At 40.4% G+C, this 25,813-nt stretch overlaps 1 protein-coding gene across 7 annotated transcripts in view; it reads right to left on the bottom strand.

Moving 5' to 3' along the window:
• LOC122657030 (protein XAP5 CIRCADIAN TIMEKEEPER-like) overlaps window positions 1–25,813 on the bottom strand; it is a 46,907-nt gene that overhangs the window by 13,818 nt on the left and 7,276 nt on the right. For 4 of the 7 annotated variants that reach the window (XM_043851770.1, XM_043851772.1, XM_043851769.1 and 1 more), the window contains 4 exons: window positions 13,185–13,389; window positions 11,836–11,901; window positions 11,668–11,732; window positions 11,445–11,557 (listed from right to left, as the gene is read on the bottom strand). In XM_043851770.1, the coding sequence (XP_043707705.1) occupies window positions 11,445–11,557; window positions 11,668–11,732; window positions 11,836–11,901; window positions 13,185–13,355 (415 nt within the window). In that variant the 5' untranslated portion in view covers window positions 13,356–13,389. Of the gene's footprint in view, window positions 1–11,444; window positions 11,558–11,667; window positions 11,733–11,835; window positions 11,902–13,184; window positions 13,410–25,813 lie in introns of those variants that run through there. The other 3 variants (XM_043851776.1, XM_043851774.1, XM_043851771.1) reach the window with 2 other exon arrangements.

Raw genomic sequence — 25,813 nt, forward strand, 5'->3', positions numbered from 1 at the left:
GGAATTAGACTCAAAACATGGCTGGACTTATAGAGTTCTAATCCAGCCCAACTTAAATAGTCACATGACCACTTAAGTTGTCACATGACCAGTTAACCAAGTCACATGACCACTAATTACATAAAAATAAAATCAAGGAATCCCATAAGCAACATAATTACCCATATTTTAGGCCCATAAAAGTGGCCTATTACATAGAAAACCCATGGGATCAAAGGCCCAACATGTATATAACCCAACCCAACTTATTCCTAAGAAAAGAAGCCCAGTTTGGTGATAAATCTGCATCACTTACAATATACTAAAGCATGCTCTGGCTTTCTTTGGTCTTGAACTCGCTCCCTACTTGAGAATGAATGTTGGAAATTCTTCAATGACATGTTCCTGTAAGTGCACTATTCCTTTTTCTACTTTTCAGAATTAGTCCCATCATACCAACAATACTTCATTAGATATCTGAACTTAAAGGCTTATTTCATAGATGGAATAATATATCAGGATCAACATGAGTCTGGTATAATCTGATAATAATTTTGTTAGTTATCAGATTTCCCCTAATCAAGTTCTATCCTGTCTGTTCAATTTTTTGCAAGTTAATTTCTGTGTCCTATTTCTATTTAAATAATTTTCTGTCAATCCCTTAATCCTTAGTTACTTTTGTTATTTCATATCTGTTCCTATTCCCTATTCTGTTCTTGTTCCTTAGAGTTCCAGCACTGCAGAGTTCTAAGCTTCTAAGCCTATTAGGGTTATAGCCCTTGGGTATGCATTAGCATTCCAAATTATCAAGCTTCGATCAAAGGTTAAAAGGCTCCCATTGAAAACTAAGAGATTTCTTTCTTCAAATGAACTGCAAAAGGCGGAAAAAAAATAGAAAATAGAACATCAGAAAGAGCAAGAACAGCTTGCTTTCCCCTGCCATAATTTTAATTTTCTTCTTTAATTCCATGGTATGATTTAACTGATCATATCGGGTTACTCATCTTTCTCTTCAAACGGTCGCCTGGTTAGATCTCAGTGGAAGCAAACTGATTTCCTTACTTCCTGCAACTTCCCCTTGCATCTGACTACTTCAATCTCATCATCTTCTCCTTACTTCCAGCATCTTGCTGCTTGATACGGGGACATGATTGATAAGAGGGGTTATAGCTTCACTATGATGGGAAACAAGGTCTCCTTCAAGACAAGTAGGAGCTTCATTATCAATGACTTCATTTTTCTACCACAACCACAAATTTCTTATAAGATTGGGGGAATGTTATACCCGCGCCCAAAGTACACCCTAAATTTCTGGGCTAAATTGATTTTTCCATTGGTAGATGTTGCGACACTGCCAACGGTCAACACCTGTGACCTTGGGCCGTGGCGGTCAAGGGGATGGCTGGAATAAAAGAGTGAAATTTCGGTTTGATGGGCAATGACAGCACCCAAGGGTGAGCTTTTAACCCTAAAAGTTAGGTATACATACCCTCCTCAAACTCCTTGAAGTACGGGCCAAGGCCTGGACACTTTACTGTTGTTGTTTTGCCTTTTCAGCAGGAACGGATTTACGAACGGACCCACAGGACTGGGTTACGTCTGGGAATCCATTCGTGCTGTTAAGCCCTTTTGTGAAGGAAACCTTGTGGGACCCATTTGCTCCGTGTCTCGGGCATCGCCTTGGTGTTCCTGGGCATGGTGGACCCCCTCCCAATCCTTCCATACCATGTGGGGTCAAGTAGGTGGGCCTACATGGCTCATTTAAAGCTTTAATGAGTTTTAAGCTTAAAGAAACCCAACCAAACAGGCCCTTAGGCCCTTTTTAATTATAAAAGGGGTGAGCTCTTTAGCTCTTTCCCATTTCTCCAAAAACCCAAATCGTGGGAAGGGAAAGAAGGAGAGGAGAAGAAGAAGAAGAGAAGGGAAAGGGAGGAGGGAGAAAGCCTTGCTACCCTCTCCCTTATACATCATCCTCCCCTTCCTATTGCTGTCCTCCTCCTCTGAAGAACACCTCACCCTCCTCTCTTGTAGTCCAAGCCAAAGGAAGAAGGAGAAGACAAAAAGAAAAGAAAGGAAGAGTGAAAGGAGAAGAAGGAAGGAGGTCAAGGGGGCTCACCTAGCCTTGGCTCTAGCTTCCCCTTTGGTTGTGAATAATCTTCCTGTTAAGAGTGCTTTAAGGAGACCAAAAGAGGTCTCGGGATTAGCGCCTGGCACTAATCCCGAGAATCCCAAGTAGTCTCTTCTTTTTTGGTTTTTTCCTTATTTGCCCCCAACCCTCTATATGTTCTCTTTTTATTTCGGTGAGATATCAATGAGATTCTAAGGCTACACTGCAGTACTCTTCTTCCTTCTTCTCTTCTTCTTCTTCTTCTTCTTCTCTTCTCTTCTTCATTATCAGAGCTGCTTTCCTAGGCCTGCGCAAGTCCTTTTCCCTTCTTCTCTTTGTTTCTCTTCTTTTTCTTTTCACTTTTATCTTCTGCGATTTTTGGTTAGCCTTACCAGAGGTTCTCGAACCTAAGGAAGGGGGTGATTTTTCACCCCTGCGTTTCTTTTATTGGCGTTTGTTGCTCTCCCAAATTAAAAGCAGATTTGTTGGTTGTTTGTGATGGTGTTTATGATCGTTTGATGTTGAGATTATGCTGATCTGATTTTTCTGGGTTAAAGGGAGTCTCAATCCCTTGTTTGTGGAAGAAAAGTGATTCGGTTGAGATGATATTTTCTCTTTTCGGTTGCTGGTCTGAAATTTCTGTTTGGGAGGATACTTCTTCTCGGTGGTGGTGCCAAGCAGTTTGTGTTTTGGCCTTTCTCTTATCTGAATTCTTTGATTTGTGGTCTTGCTTGAACACTATTATGGGTGATGAACAAAAGAGTGCAATCGTCACTGAGGTTGTGTCCTCTTCTGCCAATCGAATCACAGAAAAGAAGCTTGAAAGTATAACAAATTATTAGCAATGGAGGATGATTGTGAACCTGGTTCTGCCTGGTCATGATCAACAAGCTCATTTAACCGGGACCAAGCCTGAGAATGACACAACTTGGGCTACCATTGATGCTCGAATTCTTGGCCAGATGTTGAATTCAATGGAGAACAACATAGTTGACCTCGTTACCCACATCAATACAGTGAAAGAATTGTGTGATTATTTGGGGGTGTTATATTCTGGCCAAAATAACTTGCCACGGATTTTTGAACTTTCTCAAGAGTTCTATCGCACTGAGAGGAAAGGACGTTCTGTCACTCAATACTTTGTTGATTACAAGAGAATGTATGAAGAATTGAACTCCCTTCTTCCTATCTCGGCTGATGTGAAATAGATGCAAAGTCAAAGGGAGCAATTGGCTGTCATGGGTTTCTTGGGAGGTCTTGGACAAGAGTTTGAGTCAGTTCGGCCTCAAATCCTTGGAGATGCAACTGTTGCCACACTAACTGATACATTTGCTAGGGTACTTCGGGTATCCCAGGATGTCTCTACGGAGCCTACACCTGCTGTTGAGAATTCTGCCTTGTTATCACAATCAGGGGCTGGGAATTTTGCATGAGGAGATGGTCGCAATCATGGTGGAGGTCGTGGTCGTGGTCGTGGTGATGGCACCGGTGGCCGTGGTGGTGGCCGTGGCACAGGGAAAACCCAAAACCAGCAAGGTTTTGGTCAGTCTAGTACTTCTTCTGATGGCTCAGGGTTTGTTCGAACTTGTCATCATTGCGGCCAACCTAGACACATTCAGAGATTTTGTTGGAAGCTCCATGGAAAACCTCCCCAGCAACAATTTGCTAATTCAGCTACTAGCAGTGAGTCAGCCCCACAGACTCAACTATCTGAAAATAAGGTAGTTGTCATGACAAAGGAGGAATTTACCTGCTATAACCAGTTCCAGATGTCTCAGCCTACTTCTTCCACTGCTACTTTAGTCAAGACAGGTAATGCCACTGCATGTCTCTCCGCTACTTCTCATCCCTGGATTACTGATTCAGGGGCTTCCGATCATATGTCTGGGATGTCAGGTATATTTTCTTCTCTGTCCCCATCCTCTTCTAGTGTTACTTTGGCTGATGGGTCCTTAGTTAGAGTTAAAGGGACTGGTACTATTCAACCCAGTTCTTCTTTATCTCTGTCTTCCGTTCTCTACCTTCCTAAATTTCCATTTAATCTTATGTCTGTTAGTAAATTAACTAAAACCTTTAACTGTTCTGTGACCTTTTTTCCGGATTCATGTGTCTTCCAGGATCTTGCTACGAGGAAGACGATTGGTAGAGGACGGGAGTCAGAGGGGCTGTATTTATTGGATGGTTCTCCACCTGTGGCTTGCACCAGCGTTGCTTCCCCTCACCAGATTCATTGCCGGCTTGGTCATCCTTCTTTGGAGAGTCTTAAGAAATTAGTTCGTACTTTTAGTTCTTTATCTAGTCTAGAGTGTGAGTCTTGTCAGTTTGGGAAGCTCCATCATGTGAGTTACCCACCTAGAGTCAATAAGCATTCAGCATTTCCTTTCTCGTTAGTACACTCTGATGTTTGGGGTCCATGTCCTGTTACTTCTAAGCTTGGTTTCAGATATTTTGTTACATTTGTTGATGACCATTCCAGGGTCACATGGTTATATTTAATGAAAAACAGATCTGAATTATTTTCTATCTTTTGTGCATTTCTCTCTAAAATCCAAACTCAATTTGGGGTGTGTGAAAATTTTGCGAAGTGATAATGCCAAAGAATATTTTTCTTCCTTTTTTTCTTTTTTTATGGTTCAGCGTGGTATTATCCATCAGTCTTCCTATTCTGACACACCACAACAAAATGGTGTGGCGGAAAGGAAGAATCGTCATTGAATGGAGGTTACTCGTTCCTTGCTATTTGAGATGAAAGTTCCTAAAGTGTTTTGGGCTGATGCAGTGATGACAGCTTGCTATCTTATTAATCGCACGCCATCATTTGTTTTGAAGGGGGGTATTCCTCATACATTGTTATTTCCCAATGAGTCTTTATTTTCTTTACCTCCACGAATTTTTGGGCGTGTGTGCTTCATTCGTGATCATCAGCCTGGGCTATCCAAATTGGATCCTAAGGCCATTAAATGTTTCTTTCTTGGTTATTCTCGTACCCAGAAGGGGTATCGTTGTTATTCTCCTGTGTTGCGTAAATATTTCATCACTACTGATGTCTCTTTTTTTGAGTCTGCTTCACACCATACTAAACCAGTTGATGCATCTAGCTTAGATGATACTTTTTCTGTGTATTATTCAGTCCTCTTTGCCACAGGGTCCTGCTCCAGCTTCTCGGAATCATCCTCCCACTACTCGTGTGTATGTCAGTCAACCCCCAGTGACTGCTGCCCCCCCCCCCCTGAACCACAAGTGGCTCCTGTCACCCTTAAACCACCTGTTGCTGCTGCCCCTCCTGTTCTCACGGACTCTACCATGTCTTCTTCGGCTGCAGAGCCTACTATAAGTACAACTCCCCTTCTTCCTATTATTTCTGATCTTGATCTACCTATTGCCCAGCGTAAAGGTACTCGGAGTTGTACTCAGCATTCTATTTCTAATTTTGTTTCTTATTCTAGCTTGTCTACTGGTTTTCATTCCTTTTTGTCTACTGTTGAGACTCATCCGCTTCCTAAGTCTTTATCTGAGGCATTATCTAGTATTGGCTGGAGGACAGCTATGGATGAAGAATTATTGGTGTTGAGAGAGAATAACACGTGGGAACTTGTTCCTCTGCCCCATGGTAAGACTACTATTGGTTGCCGTTGGGTTTATGCTGTTAAAGTTAACCCTGATGGGTCTCTTGCTCGGTTGAAAGCAAGACTTGTGGCCAAAGGTTTCGCACAGGTGTATGGTGTTGACTACTTGGATACCTTCTCACCAGTTGCCAAGCTTGCTTTTGTGCACATTTTGATATCCCTGGCTGCCTCTCATCATTGGCCTTTGTTTCAGCTAGATGTCAAAACTGTGTTTCTCCATGGCACTTTGTAAGAGGAGGTGTACATGGAGCAACCTCCTGGATTTGTTGCTCAAGGGGAGTCTTCTGGTATGGTGTGTCACTTGAAGAAATCATTGTATGGACTCAAACAATCTCCTCGTGCTTGGTTTGGATGCTTCACGGAAGTGGTTCTTGAGTTTGGTCTATCTAGATGTGGGAGTGATCTCTCCTTCCACAGACAGTCAAGTGCAGGAAGGATTCTTTTGATAGTGTATGTAGATGATATTATTATTATTGGAGATGACTCATCTGGAATAGGGGAGTTGAAGTTACATCTCCAGCAGAAATTTCATACCAAGGATTTAGGGAAAAAACCAAAAAAGAAGAGATGCCTTATTCCTCCCATTGATGTACCATACAACCCAAGCCATGAAAATCTAGGTTTTTCACCCAAAACCCAAGTTTGGGTTGGATAATCGGGCATGGACCATAGATACCTTGATTCATTGTGCCATTGGGATTAATAGGACCCTAATGAACCTTAGAGACCTCCCTTACAAGTCCTTGGGGCCATTAATGGCCTTGGGGATTGATTTGATTGAAGTTTGGGCTAAAAACCCGTGTTTAGTCTGCGAATGGACTCTCGAACGAAACCAGTTATTGTGGGTTATGTCCGTAAATCCGTTCGTTACAGACTGCTTGACCCCTGCTCACTATTTTGGCCATAACTTGGTCTATACACATCATATTGACCCGATTCAAGTTGCATTTTAAACTAGACTTCTAGGGCTACTTTTCATATGAAGAAACCCCTGACCAATTTGGAGTGGAAGGTCCTCCAAAGTGGGCACAACCTGGCTGATGTGCCTTGACAGCAAAGGTTAAAAATATTGAATCTATTTATCTGGTGACTTCAAACCTAGGGTTCCAATTGGAACCCAAGGTGTGACCTTGACACCTTGTAGGGTTATAAGTTTCACTAATAGAACTCTAGCCCCCACTTTGCAAACCTAAAGGCCCTCCTTGAGCAACCTTAGTTGCTGTTCTAAGACCCCATGACCTTAACCCTAGTTAATGGACCCTAGAAGGATCCAATCCTTGGAACCCTAAGACCAAAGCTTAGGCTAGGTCTTTGTGACCTTAATGAGCCTTATGATGATCTTCTCTAAGTCCTAAAAATCATACTACACATAGAGACTTGGGTTGGAATCGGATAACTTAAGGAATCCATGTTTTGGCTTGAACGGATTTACGAACAGATCCAAGTATCGGGCCTCCGTTTGAGAATCCGTTCCAATTGTTGAAGCTTCTGCTTCTTATACCTGAGGATGGAACCACGAACGGATTTACATGAGTGTGGGTTACATCCGAGAATCCATTCGCTGTTGTAATGCTTTACAAGGAACGGATTTACGAACAGACCCACAGGACTGGGTTATGTTCGAAAATCCATTCGTACTCTTTTGCTGTTTTATGAACTTAAAACCTTGGGGGTCCTTCATAGACCCTTTCTACACTTCCTAACATCTATATTCATGCACTTTTAGGCTACCAACCTACTACGGGGAAACGTGTATCACGTTGATCGGTAACGAACACTACGAGCGATACGCGAACTATTGTGAGTGGGTTTGGGTGACTGTTTTGGTTTGCTTATTAATATTTATACATTTGTCTTACTGCTTGCATCATTATGAGCATGATTGCATATTTGCATTTTATCTTATTGACTGATGAGTTGATGTGGTGGATTGTATTTGGGTTTCGGTGCCGATAAGTACCGGTATTGGAACCCCATGATTACATGAACATCTATTGCATGTCATATTGAACTATATGCACCATGCTGTGCTGGTACCCGGGTGTTAGATGGAATGGGACGCTGATACACCCGGAATACCTCTCGACACGATAGGATTCATGTAGTATATTTGTGGTTATGTTTTCTCTATGCTACGACCCTTACCAACAGGGGTTTAGGTGTTGGGTAACTAGAGCACCTGCCGCCTGTGGAGAGTGTGAGAGGCCAGACCAGGGGTAGTAATGGTTATCGGGGTCTGCCTCTGGGAGGTATGAGGCTACGGTTGGCGCTGGCCCAAGGTAATAACTGAGGTTTCCCTGTTGCGAGAAAGGAAGAACCCACAGTGTCTCCCGAGTTATTGCAGTAGCATATGCTCTTGACTTAGAATTGGGCGTTAGGTGGAAAAATGGATAATAATTACATGCAATGGAATATATGTGAAATGCTTGTATGTACATTCCCCACCCCCTCACTGGGCTCAGTGGAGCTTACCCTCGTTGTGCAACCTTTTTTAGTTGTATGCAGGTGATGTCTCGATCGTGCTCCTGCTTTTTATGTGAACCGAGTGGAGCCAGTGACTTAGGACCTGGATGTTGGTGTACACTCAAGGACTGTGCCATTGGGGCACAATTTTATCTTTTGTTATTTTTGTAAATGTATTTCTTCCGCACTCTGATATTACTGTGATTTAATATTGGTTTATGACTGTGAGTTGGCCACTGCATCGAGATCCTAGCGGTGATGTGGGATGACGCATGTCGTCCCTACCATACCCTTTTATTGTACTTCATCCTTTGTTGGGATAGGGTGTAACAGTTATAGATCTCCTTTTTTTGCTCTTCCTGTTTCTTTTACAATTCATTATTTCTTTTCATCGCACTACTCAATTAGTCAATTAATCTGCTCAACTTCTTCTACAGTTTCCATTCTCTTCTCTACTGGATTCAGTAGATACAATTTCTGAATTGGTAAATGAGTAAGAACAAGTTTTACCAAACGCCATAGTTGTTCCAGAATGGTTCTCAGACCAATTCTAGAAGAGATTTTCCAAACGGTCAATTACAGACAAAGAACATTGTTCCAGGCCACAAATAGCAAAAAACGTTTCTAAGAAAAAACACCCGTTCTTGACGAAGAACATTACCAAACGTAGCCTTTGTATTTTGTAGAGTACAAAACCAGTTTTCTGACAAATCCAAAGTTGCTTAAATCTGATTTATATTGAAGGAGTTATGTTCCAGTCAAACCTTATTTGGTATGCGTGAATGCTATCAAAATCGCTCTAAATGAAGAAAGAATTTTTTTAGATATCAAAACAAATGAATATTAATGTTTTACCATATTAAGATTTATGAAATTTTTAGATTTAAGAAATACCCCAACATTAGAAAGTTGAAATTTCACGTACCGTCGAAAATCCAGTTTTTGTTCTTAAACTTGGGGGTTGATTTTTTCTCCTTTTGGAATTTGATTTTTTACTATTTTTATTGGATGCAAATAAGGGGGTATTATTAGCCTATTTATAAATAATATCTTAAGTAAAAGAAAAACATTTACTTAAATGATATTTGACATAAATAAGGGCCAAGGCGTTCAATACTACTAAGGCGAAGACTGCTGAGACACCAAAAAATCCGCCTGAACGCCTAGGCGGCGCCTTGACAACTATGGTTATATATTGCTTATTTATAATGTTTTTTGCTCCAAAAGTGTATTTCCATGTGTATCCTGACCATTTCCTTGCATATCTGTAAAGGATCAAGAACTCGGTACCAGTTTCGACCTGCCAGAAACTGAGATTTCCTAGGTTTCAACCATATCTCGGTCGAAACCTGATATTTTCTCCAAGCCAACTTAAACCTTGGTTTCGAGACTTAAAAGTTTTTGTTTTTTTTTTGTCATAATTTTTGTTGTGCTGCCTATTTTTGACATTTTGAACTCAATCCATGCATTAGTTTCACATAAACAACACTCAAAATAATACTTGTGGTTGACCCAAGTTTGATAGTGTATATTGTTCTTAGACATGGTATCGAATAAGTTTTGACCGGAACATAACTCCAGCAACATTGGATTTGTTTGAAAGCTTTGTTGGAAAGCTTTCCAACAAATCCAAGATTGCTTAAATCTGATTTATATTGAAGGAGTTATGTTCCGGTCAAACTTAATTTGGTGTGTGCATGTTGTTTAAATCGCTCTAAATGGAAATAAAATTATAGAAATCAAAACAAAGGAATATTTTACCGCATTTTAGGTTTTTAGCAATGTTTTATCATATTAAGATTTATGAAATTTTTAGATTTGAGAAAAACCCAAGCACTTAAAAGTTGAGAATTGCACCTACCGCCGAAAATCCTTTTTTTGTTCTTTTTATCCTTTTAGATTTTGATTTTTTAACTATTTTTATTGGATTCAAATAGGGGGTATTTGCATATTTAAGAAAAATATCTTAATTAAATGAAATAATAATTTACTTAAATGATATTTCGCATAAATAAGTGTTCTGTCCTGGTTTCAAGCCAGGTTTCCTCAAATTTCGATGGGGACAAGTGAATTTATATAAGTGTTTAGGTCGATTGCAAAATTACCGAAATATGGCCAAAACAAGGTCGAAACCTGTTGAAACCATATGAAACCAGGTCAAATTTAAAGTCCACCCACATCTCGTCTCGGTAGGCTGCACAACCGATGCAGGTTTCGACCGAGTTCTTCTTCCATGCTGTAGAGTATGATACATATCTCCGACACGATATGTCTCTTAAAATCACCCTTTTGATACGATACACGATACCCGATACCGATACTTTAAACCTTGCCTGCGATTCTAGTTTCATCTGGGCTTTCTAAACCCTAATCCTTAGGTGGTTAGAAGTTAGAACCCCATTACATCTTTTGAAAGAACCTCCAAGAACTGAATATCTTCCTCGTGATTTAGCCAGCTTTGAAACAGTAATAAAAGAGGGAACTAAGGCAACACTTTGCTGCTGAAAAGGGATACTCCTGTAAAGATAGTCAAATGTTAAACATCAAAGGTAACGAAAAATCACTAAAATTATTGATCACAATGTAAGACCCTAACTTTTTTTCTCTACAGTATCTTTCATCCTCTCTTCAAAATCTTTTCAATCATATGTATCAACGTTGCCATATATCAACTTCATACTTCAGTCGAATTCCAGGCATAAATTACATCCTCTCCTCCACATTGGAAAATTAAAGGAATGGAAATATAGCACTAACAAGATAGCAACAGGCTAGCAGCCAAGGGTGCAACTACCAACAATATTCTACTCAAGACTCTAAGAATTCATGGACTATGAAAAGGAAACTAATTTATGTGTTCAGGTTATAAAATGAATCAAGTTAACAAGGCTTTAAAATTTGACTAAGTCAAAAGAATTGGCAGATTCATCTCTTTTAAAAGGTACCACAGAAAATCTAAGTCATAACGAACTCTCTAAGAACTTCCCTCTAGACTAACTTAGTATAAAGTACCAACCCATCTCATTTTGGCGGTCAGCATGCCATAATTGAACAAGCTAACGAGAAGTGAACAATGGACATATATAGTTACTAAAAAAGTTCAAGAATATAATCGTCCAGATAGAAAAACGAAAGCAAAACTTAGGTCAAGTAACTTTAAAGGACAACATTAACAATCTAGGATCTAATTAACGTAACAAAAACAAACATAAAGCTGATTTAACATTGTCTATACAGCATGGGCTTATTAGGAGGTTAAAAAAGCTTACTGTTTTCACCATTCTCCTCATCACTTCCATTCTCAATATCATCAGCAAATGAAAGATGTGAGTTTCCTTTTATCTTCCTCTTTTTTCGCTTTTGTAATTGAAGTTCCTCCTCCCTACAGTACAATAAAAAAACACAACAGGAAAGAAATAGAAAATGAGTTAAAACCAAGTAACCACAATCCCACAAACCATGGCAAGATAATCTTTCTAAGCTTCCACTCACTCCTGTTGCAACTTCTGAAGTTTCTCCTTCTCTTCTTCCTCAATTTTATTTCGGATATTGACCCTCTATACAAGAAAAATAAATTAAGACCACAAGAAACTAGGTTAAGCACAATAATTAAAAATTGTTCCAACAAGAAAGGAAGACTCAAACATAAAAGTTTCTCACCTTCTCAACATACTGCTCTCTAGTAACAAGACCAACTGTCTCCTTTTTAAAAGCAGTGTCAAGAATCTGAAATAAAGCCCATAAACAAAAATTAAATACTCTAAATACATGTGGTGCATCCATAAAGTATATTCCAATGACCAGAATAATGTAGTTCTAGATTGATAGAAGACCAACTAGAAGCCAATAACCAGGATTTGTTCTTGAATGGGTAATTCGGCTATGTCAAATATGTGAAAATTGTAAAATTAGGGTTAGTGTTTGATGGGACCTAGGGTTAGATGATAGGGTTAAGTTAGGAGAGTCTGGATTATATGGGAGAGAAGAGATGCTGAAAGTAATAGTTAACTCAGATGACTAAATCTGAATTTATTGAGGATTCCTAGTAGAAATAGGATTGAACGGTAAAAGGGTAATTTCAAACAATCGGCTGGGTGGATGCTAATGAAATTTTGATCGAGTCCTAGGATTTGAGGAAGATTCGATCAAAAGTTCCGCAGGTTCTAACAGTTAGATTTGGCTGGGCAGAATTCTCGCGAAAATCACCTTGCATAGTTGCATGTGACCTTCTAGAAAGGAAGAAGAATAAATGCAGAATTTCAATTTAGACTAACTTCTTGTTTGAAATTATCTTGAACCTTGCAGAGAATTTCCAGCAAGTGAATATGTTTCTTCAAGAGATCATCTAAGGCAGAACTGGAGCTTGAATGGTGATTGACGGAATGGGGCTGGGGAAGGAAATGGCTATCTCAGCCTGGGCATCTCACCCAACCTATCTCAGGATTTTTGGAAAGACTAAAGCCAAATTTCATTAATCAAATTCGTGTACAATGCTGGCCTCCCTTACAAACTTATATAGAAGACTCAAAAATAGACTTAGACACTAAAAAGGAAAGGCCTAACCCTATCCTTAACTAATAAGGTAACCTAAATTGACTAAGAAAATGAAATAATAAAGAAAACAAACTCAAAATAGGACTTTAACTAAACTAAGGAAGTAAATCCCGTTTTCCTACTTTCTACCCATATTTTAGGCCCATTAAATTGGCCAATTACAAAGTAAACCCAAGAGACCAAAAGCCCAACACCTACATAACCCAACCCAAAGCTTATTTTCAATAAAATAAGCCCTCTAAGTGACTTATTTACATCACAGAAAGCCTATTTCACCAACATTACAAGTTTTACTAATAGCGCCCGGGGGTGGGGGGGGGGGGGGGGACTACATTTGAAGTTATGAGTGGCCATGACAATATTGATTGGGTCAGCAAAGAGGATTGAGAAATCCTGAAAAATCTAGAAATGCATTGGAAATCAGAAAACCTAGAAAGAACAAAATGGATATGTACCTCAGAAGTGCCAGAGCCAAATTGGAGAAGACCAGTCTGTCCCCCAACAGAAGCAGACTTGTTCTTGAGCTCTTGGATTTTCCTCCGCTCGACTTCCCTCTGTTTCTCAAGCCTTCGTATCCGCACAGCATCTTGGGCTGTACCCACATATCCATCTCCCATTCCTGACATCTTTACCTCTTTTCAGTTATCACCCTTTCTAATTCTCTAACATCCAAAACAAACAAGAGCTGTCATTTTTTTTAATCAGCAAACCATCTTGCATCATGTATTATGACAGATGGATGATAAATATGATTCATATATGGTGCAAAAAAAGAAAATCCTATAACAAGATTTTCTGTCATGATTTATGGCCTTTTAGGCCCATCAAAGGGTTTACTCCCATGTGGAGGACCAGTGTGGCAAATCCAACAAGCCAAATTATTCAAGTATTAGGTACCGTTTGATAACCTTACGTTTCTGGTGTTTCTGTGCTATTTGTGTTCCCAGCACACAAAAACACCCCAAAAACCGTTTGATAAACCTGTTTTGTTTCATGTGTTTTTGGTACCATAAATCAAAATTTATGGTCATTTATGCATCATGTTATTGATTTGTAGAAACAAGTTTTACTTGTTTTTACGATTTTTGTACCAATTGAATGAAAGTTTTTCCTGATAAAAAAAAAGAAAAAACAAGAGGCATATAAATGGGAAAGCAGAAAATCGCGAAGGGAAAGGAGCTCAAGGGAAAACGAAGGCAAACAAGAGAAGGGAGACCATTCGAGGGACAGAGGTCAAGGTGAGTTTTCTGCACCAAAACCCGTAGCCTGCAACTCTCTCTTTCTCTCTCGCTCATCTCTCTCTTGCTCACTCGCACTATCTCGCCCTCTCTCGCTCACTCTCACTTTCTCTCTGTCGCTCTCTCTGTGTCACTCTCTGTTTGTGAAGACAAATGCTAGGGCTGTGAACTATTTCTCACCTATAAGGCTGATTTTTTCTCCCATTTTGTCTCAGAAATTGGTAAAGTCACCTGTTTTAAGTCCTTTGCTGGTAGATCAAAGAAGTTCAACAACCGAAAGGTAAGAATTTTATAGCGTTTTTGATGAAATTGTTAAGGGCTTTGAAACTAGCGGGCAATGTATTTATGTTGATGGGTCAGTTTTGAGCAATCGTTGCAATCTAGATCGAAAAGGATATTAGTCTTGCAAATTAGGGTTTCAGTTCTTGAGCAATCATTACAATCTCTCTGTGTCGCTCTCTGTTGGTGACTTTGACTCTTGTTGAATTTTATCAGAAAATTTACAAAATTTAGGATTCATTATGGCCCATTGAAGATTTCCAGTCTTAATGCACTCAGTGGGAAAAGGTTAAGCTTGGTTTGATTGTATCCAAAACACCCATTAACAAAGCTGTGATCTGTGGGAATGTGGGGTTATGCGTGAGTAATTACAAGAAAGAGATTCCATGTTGTTTGGATTTCATTCTCTGAGTTGCTTTTAGATTTCATTCTCAGATGTGCAATTACTATTGGTAATCCATTCTTGATAGTTCAAACATCCATAGTCTCAGATTTAACCACTGCCGGCATCCCTGTTTTTACCCAGTTTTCGGCCAACCCTGTTCTTACACTTGAGACTGTTTGGCTTATCTGATTAGAACCAACTTTAGGGGATTTCAAGGTCCTCTTGAGAGAGACACTCGACCTGGGTTTGGGCTTGTTCAAGGTCTGAAATTCCCTTATGCAGTGCTATAATTACCTTTTAAGATCCAAAAAAATGGTTAAAAAAAAAAACACAGTATATACATACGAGAAAAAATTATCTAGATGCCTCTTTGGACAAGCTAACTTTTAGTTCCAGGCATATGAATGACATATCAAATTTCATGATCCATCACAATCCAGTGTGGATTTTTCGAGAGGAGGGGGAGGGGGAGGGCATTGGGCATTGGCATTGGAAAAGCCACCAATATAGGACTCAGTAAAGAAATTGTAAATTTTGAGGATTCATGGTAGATTGAATTCCATATTCATTTGAATATTCCTTTTTAAATCTTATTTCTGTTAACAATATTTTTAAAGGATGATTATGATGGAGAGCAATATTACAGATGTTAACAAGACTATATCATTATACACAATAATTCCACTTTGTGTGGCAAGACTAACAAGATTATGATGATTAACCAGAGAACTCCAAACCAGTATGACAAATCCTATGACAATTAAACCATGCTCACTCTTAAAAGTCTCCACCTGAAAGATCAATATGGGACATAATCTAGCTACTTTGAGACTACTGTAGGCTATGGACTTCCAAAAAGCAAAGAAGAAGAAAGAGGGAAAGCTAGAAGTAGAGGGGGAAATGAAAATTGTATATCATGAAACAAAAAATTATCTCTCATAGCAAGAAACTTAACTTGGTGGTAATCTCCACCTTGATCCATGCTAAGGCCTTAAAGAAGATGGACATAAACAAAAGATGAAATTAGAAACTTTTTGTGCATCTCTGTCTCTTTTTTTTTAATATACACTTTATATGGATTTATAATAACTTTTAATGTCCTAACATCGTTGACTTTATATGGATTATAGTGTTAATGACATTTCTGTAATTTATAGTAACCTATTAGTGCATCTCTGTCTCTTGTTTTTAATAAACACTTTATATGGATTTTTAATCATTTTTAATGTCCTAACATCATTGACTTCATATGGATTATAGTATTAATGGCATTTCTGTAATTTATAGTAACCATTACAAAACTGTTGCAGAAAAAGGTTTTATCAAACACCTTTACAATACTAAAAGAATTCTAGATACGTTCCTGGAACAGATTTATCAAACACCATTTGGCAACCCAGAAATATGTTTCTGCAACCAAAAACACCAAAAAGCATTTTTGGTGAAAAATGGAATAGAAGCAACGCGTAAGGTTATCAAACAGTACCTTAGTGATGCGGACCCGGGTTGGAATAACCCTTAATGGGTCGCTTGTGGGCCCACCAAACAATAGAACTCAATTAAGCCCGCAACTAGTGGCAGTTTTGTAATTTAATGAAACTCGACTAACAATAGAAAAGGAACCAAACGTGGGCGAGTGGATTTGTAATTAGAAGGGTAATCTTGGAATCAAAGGTAAAATATGGGTACAAGATGAATTAACCTAAAATATATCCGGGGTCGAAACAGTTAGCGTCAACATTAGGCAAGTCGTGCTTGAGGGTTAGTGGTTTGGTTGGTTATGCCAAACAAACTGGCCTGTGGTGACTGCTTGATGGAGCCGTTGCCCCAGCCTGCACAAGAAACTTTGAGTTCTATAGAGCGCATATCAGCACTTTCCATCCCAAAGAATGAGAAAGCTACCAGTCTAAGATCAGTAGATCCATTTCTAATATATCTCACCAGGCTAAAGAAGGGTAGTTGAAGAGGTCGTCTCCTATCTCCCGACTCTGAACCAAGACGGAAAATCAGCAGGCCTTCCAAGGATAGAACTCCTGCGTTGGAAGCTCAATCAATCTGAAATTTAAGGCAAGACTTTATACACTCCGACCTTTCAAGATCATCCAAGCACAGCCCCAGATTTCAGGCAATATGCCGATAAAGTTTGGCTGAAACAAGTTGGGCGGAAATCTGAGAACCAGATTTGATTTTCTGATTCCAACCTCATGGTAGACTGTTGTTAACAAAACTGATTTGGGAAATAATGCTAGAATGATCTTAGACAGACCCCAAGCTTTGTATTTGTAATAATAAGTTAAAATTACAAGGACAGAATTGTCCCTAATATAACCATGATGGCTGTACATAAGATTAAAAGGTAAAAAGTCCAGAATACCCCCCACGGTATTCTGGCCCATACATTCCAACACTCCCCCTCAAGTTGAGGCATATATGTCATGCATGCCCAACTTGACTAAAATAGGATGAAACACTTTGCCACTTAGCCCCTTAGTGAACACATTAGCTAACTGATCAACAGACTTCACAAAGGGAACACAAATGAGTCCGGCTTCGAGCTTCTCCCTGATGAAATGTCGATCAACCTCTACATGCTTAGTACGATCATACTGGACAGGGTTATGAGCAATGCTAAATGGCTGCTTTATTATCACAATATAGCATCATTGGAAGATGGACAGCAACACCAATATCCTACAACAATCCTCTAAGCCACAAAAGTTCAAAGATTCCTTGTGCCATGGCACGGAACTTTGCTTCAGCACTAGATCTTGCCACAACATTCTACTTCTTGCTTCGCCATGTGACAAGGTTTCCACCCACAAAAGAACAATATCCAGAAATGGATTTTCTATAAGTAGAGCAAGCCCAATCGGCATCAATATAAGCTTCAACTTTTAGATGACCACTGGGAGATAAAAGTATCCCTTTTCCTATAGCAGATTTCAAATATCGCAAGATGCGAAGAACTGCCTCCATATGAGAGGCATAAGGACTATGCATAAACTGGCATACCAAACTTACGACAATGGTTATGTCTGGTCGTGTATGAGAGAGATAGATCAGTTGGCCCACTAATCGCTGATAACGACTTTTGTCAACAGGTTCACCTTCTTTCTCCCTAAGTCTTGTAGTAGCTTCCATGGGAGTATCTGAAGGATGACACCCTAACAGTCCAGTCTTAGACAATAGAACTAAGAACTATTTTCTTTGATAAAGAAAGATGCCATTTGAAGATCGAGCAACCTCTATCCCTAGAAAATATTTTAAGGTTCCCAGATCCTTTATTTCAAATTCACGGCCAAGGAAGAGCTTCAATTTGTTGATCTCATCACCATCATTTCCGATCATTACAATATCATCAACATAGACTATGAGGATAGTTACCTTATCACCAACTCGTTTGATGAACAAGGTATGATCAGCATTGCTTTGCTTGTATCCCATAGAAACCATAGCCTTGTGAAATCTACCGAACCAAGCTCTAGGTGACTGCTTCAACCCATAGAGAGCCCTCTTCAATTTACAAACCTTGCCCTTGGTAGTACCATTAGAGAAGCTGGTGGAATGTCCATATATACCTCTTCCTCTAATTCTCCATGGAGGAAGGCATTCTTCACATCCAACTATTGAAGATCCCATCCAAGATTCACAGCACAAGATAACAATACTCTTCCAGTATTGTGTTTTGTTACTGGTGTGAAGGTCTCCTGGTAGTCAATTCCATATGTCTGAGTAAAGCCCTTTGCAACCAAACGTGCCTTGTATCAATCCACTGTTCCATCTGCCTTCTGTTTGACCACAAACACCCATTTACATCCCACTAGTTTTTTCCCTGGAGGAAGAGCCATAAGATCCCACGTATTATTTTTTTTCAATGCTCTCATTTCTTCCAACATTGCTGCCTTCCACTTTCCATCTGTAGATGCTTCCTACCAAATTTTAGGAATAGAAACAGAAGAAAGAGAAGATACAAATGCACAAAAAGAAGGAGAAAGAGAACTATAAGAAACAAAACGAAATATGAGATGTTGAGTACAAGTCCGAATACCTTTTCGATGAGCAACAGGTAGGTCGAAAGAAGAGGTCTTGCCAGGAGAAGAAGGATCTGGATCTTGAGTCGGCAATTGGATGGGTATCGGTGCTACAGTGGATTGGAGCTGCCCTTTTTTGGAACATCTAGTATAGGTGATCATATTGGAGTTGTCTATTCTCTTCTGAAATTCACCAATAGTTCTCTGGACTGGAGTCAGCTCTCCCTGAATAGGAACATCACCATTACTATTTTCCATGTTCCCCTGTAAAGGATTCCCCTCGGATGAAGGGGCAGCAGTCAAAGGAGGCTAGGCAGCAGCCAAAGTAGGCTGAACAGAAGTCACAGGAGGCTGGGCAGCAGCCAAAGTAGACTAGACAGCAGTTAAAAGAGGGGGAACCTCAAGAGGACGAACCTTAAAGGACACCACATCTTTACTAGAACTCTCCTCCTGAAGAGGTGGTAAAGAATAATATGGAAGACTTTCATGAAAAACAACATCCATACTGACTAGAGTACAACGGGAAGGGGGATGGTAACACTTATAACCTTTCCGAGTAGGAAAATAACCCAAAAAAATACACCGTAACCCATGAGGTTCAAGTTTGCTTGGAGATTTTGTATCTCTAGCATAACACACACAGCCAAACACTTTGGGAGAAACCACAAAGGAGGAATTCCTAAGTAAAATTTCGGCCAGAGTACGAGAGTAAAGAACTCGAGAAGGTAACCTATTAATGAGATAGGCAGCAGTAAGAATAGCATCTCCCCGATACTGGGAGGGAACATGACGAGTAAACATCAAGGCCCGGGCAACTTCTAATAAGTGGCGGTTCTTCCTTTTAGCCACACCATTCTAGGCTGGGGTATCGACACAACTAGTCTAGTGAATAATGCAATGATCAGCCAAGTATTTTTGAAATTGAGATTCTTTATACTCGGTTCCATTATCACTTCTCAAAATTTTGAGAGTAGTTTGGAATTGAATTTGCTGAAAACATGAAAAAACCTGATTTTTTGTGTGCATAAGATATACTCAAGTATTCCTAGAGTGACAGTCAATAAAAGACACAAACCAACGATGACCAAAAAGAGAAGTCTTACGACTAGGGCCCCAAACATCAAAATGCACCAAATGAAAATAAGAAGAACCCCTTTTATTTGAAATAGAATAATTTGAACGTGTCTATTTGGCCAGAACACAAGCCTCACAGAAGAAATCAGATTTATCACAACCTTTGACTAAAGCAAGAAATAAATAAGATAATGTTCCTAATGGGGGGAGACCTAATCTAGAGTGTCATTGGTAAAGTTCTGAAGAGACGAAGGAGTTCTGGTGGAGTGGTGGAGGTGTCATTGGTGGAGAAAGACGACCATCATCAAGCAGGTACAATCCACCTTGCAATTTACCACATCTAATCGTCTTCCTTGTCACCAGATCCTGAAAAACACAGTGGGAAGGGAAAAGGTTACTTTACAATTAAGATCACGAGTAAAATTACTAATAGAAAGGAGGTTAGTAGCAAAATTAGGAATGTGCAAAATAGAAGACAAAGTAAGAGAGGATGTACAGTTGATGATTCCCTGGCCAGAGATGGAGCAAAGGGAACCATCAGCTACCTTGACCTTGTCTTTCCCAGAAGTGGGAGAATAGCGATGGAAAAGGCTAGAGGAACAGTCATGTGATCCATAGCTCTAGAATCTATGATCCAAGGATTGGAAGCTACGGAAGCACGATGACCACCAAATGAAATACCTAACTGGGCAAAGTTTGAACCTGAAGGAGCAGAAGAATTGGCAGTAGTGGATGCAGTAGAGGCAACAGCCGCGGAAGACCTTAGCACACGTAGGAATGCTTGCAGATCGTCCTGGGATAGACCAATGTCAGTAGCCGGGGTTGTAACAGATTAAGAGTGATTGGCTTTGTTTTTTGTCTTCTTCTTGGCAGCCCGTTTAGCTTCAAAGTCAACTGGTTTCCCATGAAGTTTCCAACATTTTTCCTTGGTGTGGTAAGGTTTGTGACAATGCTCACAAGTAACAGTTCCTGTAGGAGAATTACCAAGAGATAGATTTCCAACAAGGGAAGTAGGAGCCGGGGCAGCAGTCTGTAGGGCTGATCTCTCAGTAATAGGAGGGTGTAACAAAGCAGCCCGACGGTTTTCTTCAGAGGAGACCAAGGCATAGGACTGCTCAAGTATGGGAAAAGGAGAATGGCCCAACACTTGAACACGAATCTGGTCATACTCAACATTCAACCCTGCCAAGAAGTCATAGACCCTGATCTTGTCCACATGTTTCTTATAGGCAACAATATCAGCAGCTGTGGTAGGGTGGAAATCAAAAAAGTGGTCCAATTGTTGCCAGAGGCTGCACAGAATAGTATAGTATTTAGAGACCGATAAATCTCCCTGAGTAGTATGAAGGACCTTCTTTCTAAGTTCATAAACTTGGGCATCATTGCCAAGCTGCCCATATGTTTCCTTGCAAGCTGACCAAATCTGAGAAGCTGTATCAAGGAGAAGAAACCCATGTGCAAGGTTTGAAGTCATAGAACCAATCAGATAGGACATGAGAACCCCATTGTTAGCAAGCCATCTAGTTTGAAGAGGACCAGGTGCTGGCGGCATAACAATGGTGCCATCAATATGGCCAGTAAGGCCACGGCTAGCAATGGCAAAAGAGGCAGACCGAGACCATAACAGGTAGTTTGAGCCATCCAGTTTGATGCGATTAGGAGGAAAATTGTGGTATTCTGATTTGCCATGGCCATCATGATCAAAAGTGGCAGTGGAAGTAGCAAGTCACCCATAGTTGCAGCAGAGAAACCTAAATCGTAGAGAGGGGCTGCTGTGAAGAGAAATCCAACAAATACTGCAGGATAAGGGCTGAAGCAAGGTCGAGTGATCCTCTTGGATGGGGAAAACACCGTCAAAAAAATCAGCAGCAATGGAGAACCCTATCCCAAATATCGATGTTGTCAGGGTTTTGAAAAAAACCCTGAAAGTTGAGATCGATGTTGGGGATTGGATCCAAAAAAAACCTACAGGAGAGCTGGATATATGTTGGCCAGGAACTTGTAGATGATTCCCTTGGTGGTAGAAACTCCTCCAAAAAATATAGCAGCAACAAGCAGCCCTAAACCCAAAAAATCGATAGATGTCAGGGTTTTGGAAAACCCTGAAGAAGGAGATCGATTGGGAGTAGGGGTCTTCAAATAACTGGTAGAGGCTGGATAGATGCTGGTCAAGGTTGCAGATGAAGCTCCAACAATGGAAAATCAGCCTTCAACAGTGGTAGGGGCCTGATCTTCAAAAATTCTGGAAAACTCCAATACCGCAGAGTTAGGTCTAGCAGCTATCAAGCAGGATTTAGGACATGGAAAAAAGGAAAAGAGGTACGGAGGAGGGCAGCAACTAGAGTTGAAACTCAAAGGTAGATCGAATCTGGTAAGAGAAGAAATTTACAGCAAGAAGAAGAAGAAGGAGAGAAGAGAGAAGAAGAAGAGAAGAGAATGGGAGAATCGATTGTGTGTTGAGAGTGATTCTCAACACACATATTAGCTTCATTCATTAAGTCTTCCAAATTACACAAGCCTCCCTAGGGAGGTAAGGAGAAATAAGACAATACAGTAAAAATACAACTTAGTCATGTCTTATAACTAGACAGTGACGGAACTACCCCTATACAAGATATTCTAACAATTCTAACAACTAGATCATATGATCACCTCATTAGTGCTACCCTTGGAGAGGGATGAGAACCAAAGAGAAAGAGGAGAAAAAAAAATTGAGAGAAGGAGAGGGGGAAGAAAAAACGATGGGATGGTGGTGGGTTTTGAAAACCTAGATCAGAGAGTTTTGGCTCTGATGCCATGTTAACAAAACTGATTTGGGAAATAATGCTTGAATGATCTTAGACAGACCCCAAGCTTTGTATTTATAATAATAAGTCAAAATTACATGGACAGAATTGTCCCTAATATAGCCGTGATGGCTGTACATAAGATTAAAAGGTAAAAAGTCCAGAATACCCATACATTCCAACAACTGGTTTCTAGGAAGTAGGAACATAACCTTGAATTTATCGCTTACGAAAGAGGAACTCCTGCCCAAAGTTTCAGAACAACTGGATGGGTGTGTGAGAAGTTCTACCGCATGAAACTCAACTCAGATTTACTGCCAGAACTTAGAACACAGAAGTAATTTCTGAGGAACTAAATAGAAAGGAAAGGAATAACTGAAAGTAAGAGAAGAAGAAGAATGAAGGAAAGAAAGGGTCTCTCTGGAAAGGGGAGAAGGAAGAAGAAGAGGTGAGAGAGAGGGAGATCGCAAAAAGAAGGAAGAGGGGGGGGAGATAGGGAATCACATACGTAACCTAAAGGCTACAACCATACATCTCAAATCTTATTCCATTATCAACTATCCTCCGTATTGGAGTACAAGGCTATTTATAAAAAACTTAAACAAAGCCTCATTGATTAGACTCAGACTTAAAAAGGAAGGAAATCTAAATCAGCTATTAACGACTCTAACTAGGACCCAATGCTAGAAACAAACTCTAACTCTACAACTCCACCAACAAAGAAATTATAAAATAGTTCAAATTCCTAAATCAAATCAAACCTACTGAAACCGAAAACCAATTGGACCCGGCTCTTGATTTGGGTTCTCAACTGGGTTCAAGCCAACCCATGGTAGCGCTCCTGCATCAATTAGCCACACATAAAGTTCTTTAAAACATAATGTTTACATTTTTTTTCCCAAATATTACCTAGGACCCAGGCCAGCCCCTAAGATTTTATTAATAAACCAAAATGGTAAAAGAATACAAAGGGGACATTCCACCTTACCCCCGACCCAAGAAGCTGAACAAGCTCTCAAAAAAAAAAAAAAACACTCAACCACATACCTTCCCAGCCCCATACAGCCAAGAAGAAAACAAGCACTACTTTCTAAGAACAGGCAGCCCAATCTTGTCCTCCCTAAGAATAACCTGTAAAACTCCAGGTGGTAGATTACCCTGGTGGAAAGTAATAGAGGATCCTGTATCACAAGCAAGGTTAGCCAACCAATAAGCCGCCCTGTTACTTTCTCTATAAGCAAAGGCCACATTAGACCGGGTTTCAGAAACCAAAGCTAAGATCTCTTGAAACCAGTACCAACCCTTCCACAAGTTGCATCTCCTAAGGTTAATCATTCTAACAGTGGAAGTGGAATCCGAGTTTACCACCAAATCAAAAAACCCTAACTCCTTGCACAGAAACAATCCATCTTTTAAAGCTCTTAATTCGGCAATCGAGTTAGTGCAAGCACCATAGAAGTTAGAAAAAGCTGCCAAGACAACACCATTCGAGTCCTTAACAACCCCTCCACCCCCACCACTGCCAGGATTACCCTTACAAGCACCATCCACATTAAGCTTCACCGAAGTGAAAGGTGGACACCAATAGACTGGGAGAGGGCGCCGAAAGATCAAAAAACTGCAGAATTAACCCATCTCTAGAGGACCCCAAGCACTCAACCTTTGGAGGAAGCAGAAGTTCTTTCACCCAAGCTTTAACGCATTCAACTATTGAGCTAGCAATGCGCATGCTCTCCTCGTGTCTTCTGTTGTTTCTTTCCTTCCAAAGTTCCCAAACGATCAAAGAAGGCAAGATCCCAGTAACATAGGCACTTAGACTTTTGCAACTTACCGAATCCTGCCAAAGAGCAACACGACTTCTGGTATCCTATGTGGGAAGAACAGCAATGTCAAAGAGATGTGAAAAATAACCCCAAACCTTGGAAACTCTACCACCAGAAACCAGGCAGTGATCTATTGTCTCCCTTCTTGGATTCCTGCATCAGCTACATTTGGAGGCCAGGGGATACCAACCGACATCAACGACTCATCTATGGGGATCCTTCCATTAAAGAGCTGCCAAGTAAAGAAGGCTACCTTCAAGGCTAAGGATTGATTCCAGATCCATTTTGCATAGGAAACCTTAGGCGACATACACCGCACCTCATTCCAAGCCGATTTAGTTGTGAAACAACCATCACTAGACGGGGTCCAACCAAAACATCATCTCTATCTGCAAGAGAAAAATGACCAAGAGATATGCAATTTCTTCTCTCAGCTGAATCAATGAGACTTAAGATGCCCTGTCTCCAAGTGCCACCTTCCTCCAGTGCATCCTTGACACACATTTCCATATCAACCTGAAGCCCATTATCAACATGGTCAATCAGAGGGCCAGCCCCAAACCAACTATCAAACCAAAAAGAGATATTGCCAAAGCTAATCAAGCATCTTGATCTATCCAGCAGGAACTCCTTATACTCCAGGGCATTTCTCCAAGACTTCGAACCAACTCCATGCGAACCAGCCAAGGCAACATGAAAATTTTTAAAGAACTTAGCTCTGAAGAAATCACTCCACAGCGAATGGTCAGAAAGAACCCTCCAAAGGCCTTTAAGCCTAAGAGAGAGACCTACATCCTCTAGGAGCCTACCCCCCAAACCACCTTCTTCAAGAGGCCTACAGACCTTCCGCCAATTCACCCAGTGCATGAGTTTGCCCCAGTACGAATTACCCCACAAAAAATCAGCAAAAATACCATAAAGCCTACGAATGACCTCCATAGGTGGATCCAGAGTAGCGATGACATGTATGGTAACAAAAGAGAGAACATGTTTTAAGAGCGTTAGACGCCCCCCGGAAAACAAGAGCTTCCCCTTCCAACCTGCCACCTTGTTTCTTATTTTTTAAACAAGACCATCAAAGAAATAGATTTTGAGTCTTCCAGAATAGAGTGGGGCTCCCAAATAAATTATCGGGAGAGACTTCCAAGTAAACCCAGTAACCGACTCTACCATGCGAGCTCTAGCCCTCGAGGCCTTATCTCCCAACACAAAACAACTTTTTTGCCTATTGACCAGTTGTCTCGAAAAACTTTCATATCTGCTAATAAAACCCATTATCTGCTTTAGAGAGCTCTTTACACCCCTGGTGAAGATAATGGTGTCATCTGTAAATAAACAATGAGAGATCCCAGGGCATCCTCTCGGGAGTCTAAAAAAGTCTGCATGCCCCTCTACAAACAAGTTTTTATGCCTCTGTTGAGAACCTCCTCCGCCAATACAAGGGCAGGAGATAAAGGATCCCCCTGCC

This window comes from Telopea speciosissima, chromosome 3 (assembly GCF_018873765.1).
Source record: "Telopea speciosissima isolate NSW1024214 ecotype Mountain lineage chromosome 3, Tspe_v1, whole genome shotgun sequence".
In the NCBI taxonomy this organism is placed as follows: Eukaryota; Viridiplantae; Streptophyta; class Magnoliopsida; order Proteales; family Proteaceae; genus Telopea; species Telopea speciosissima.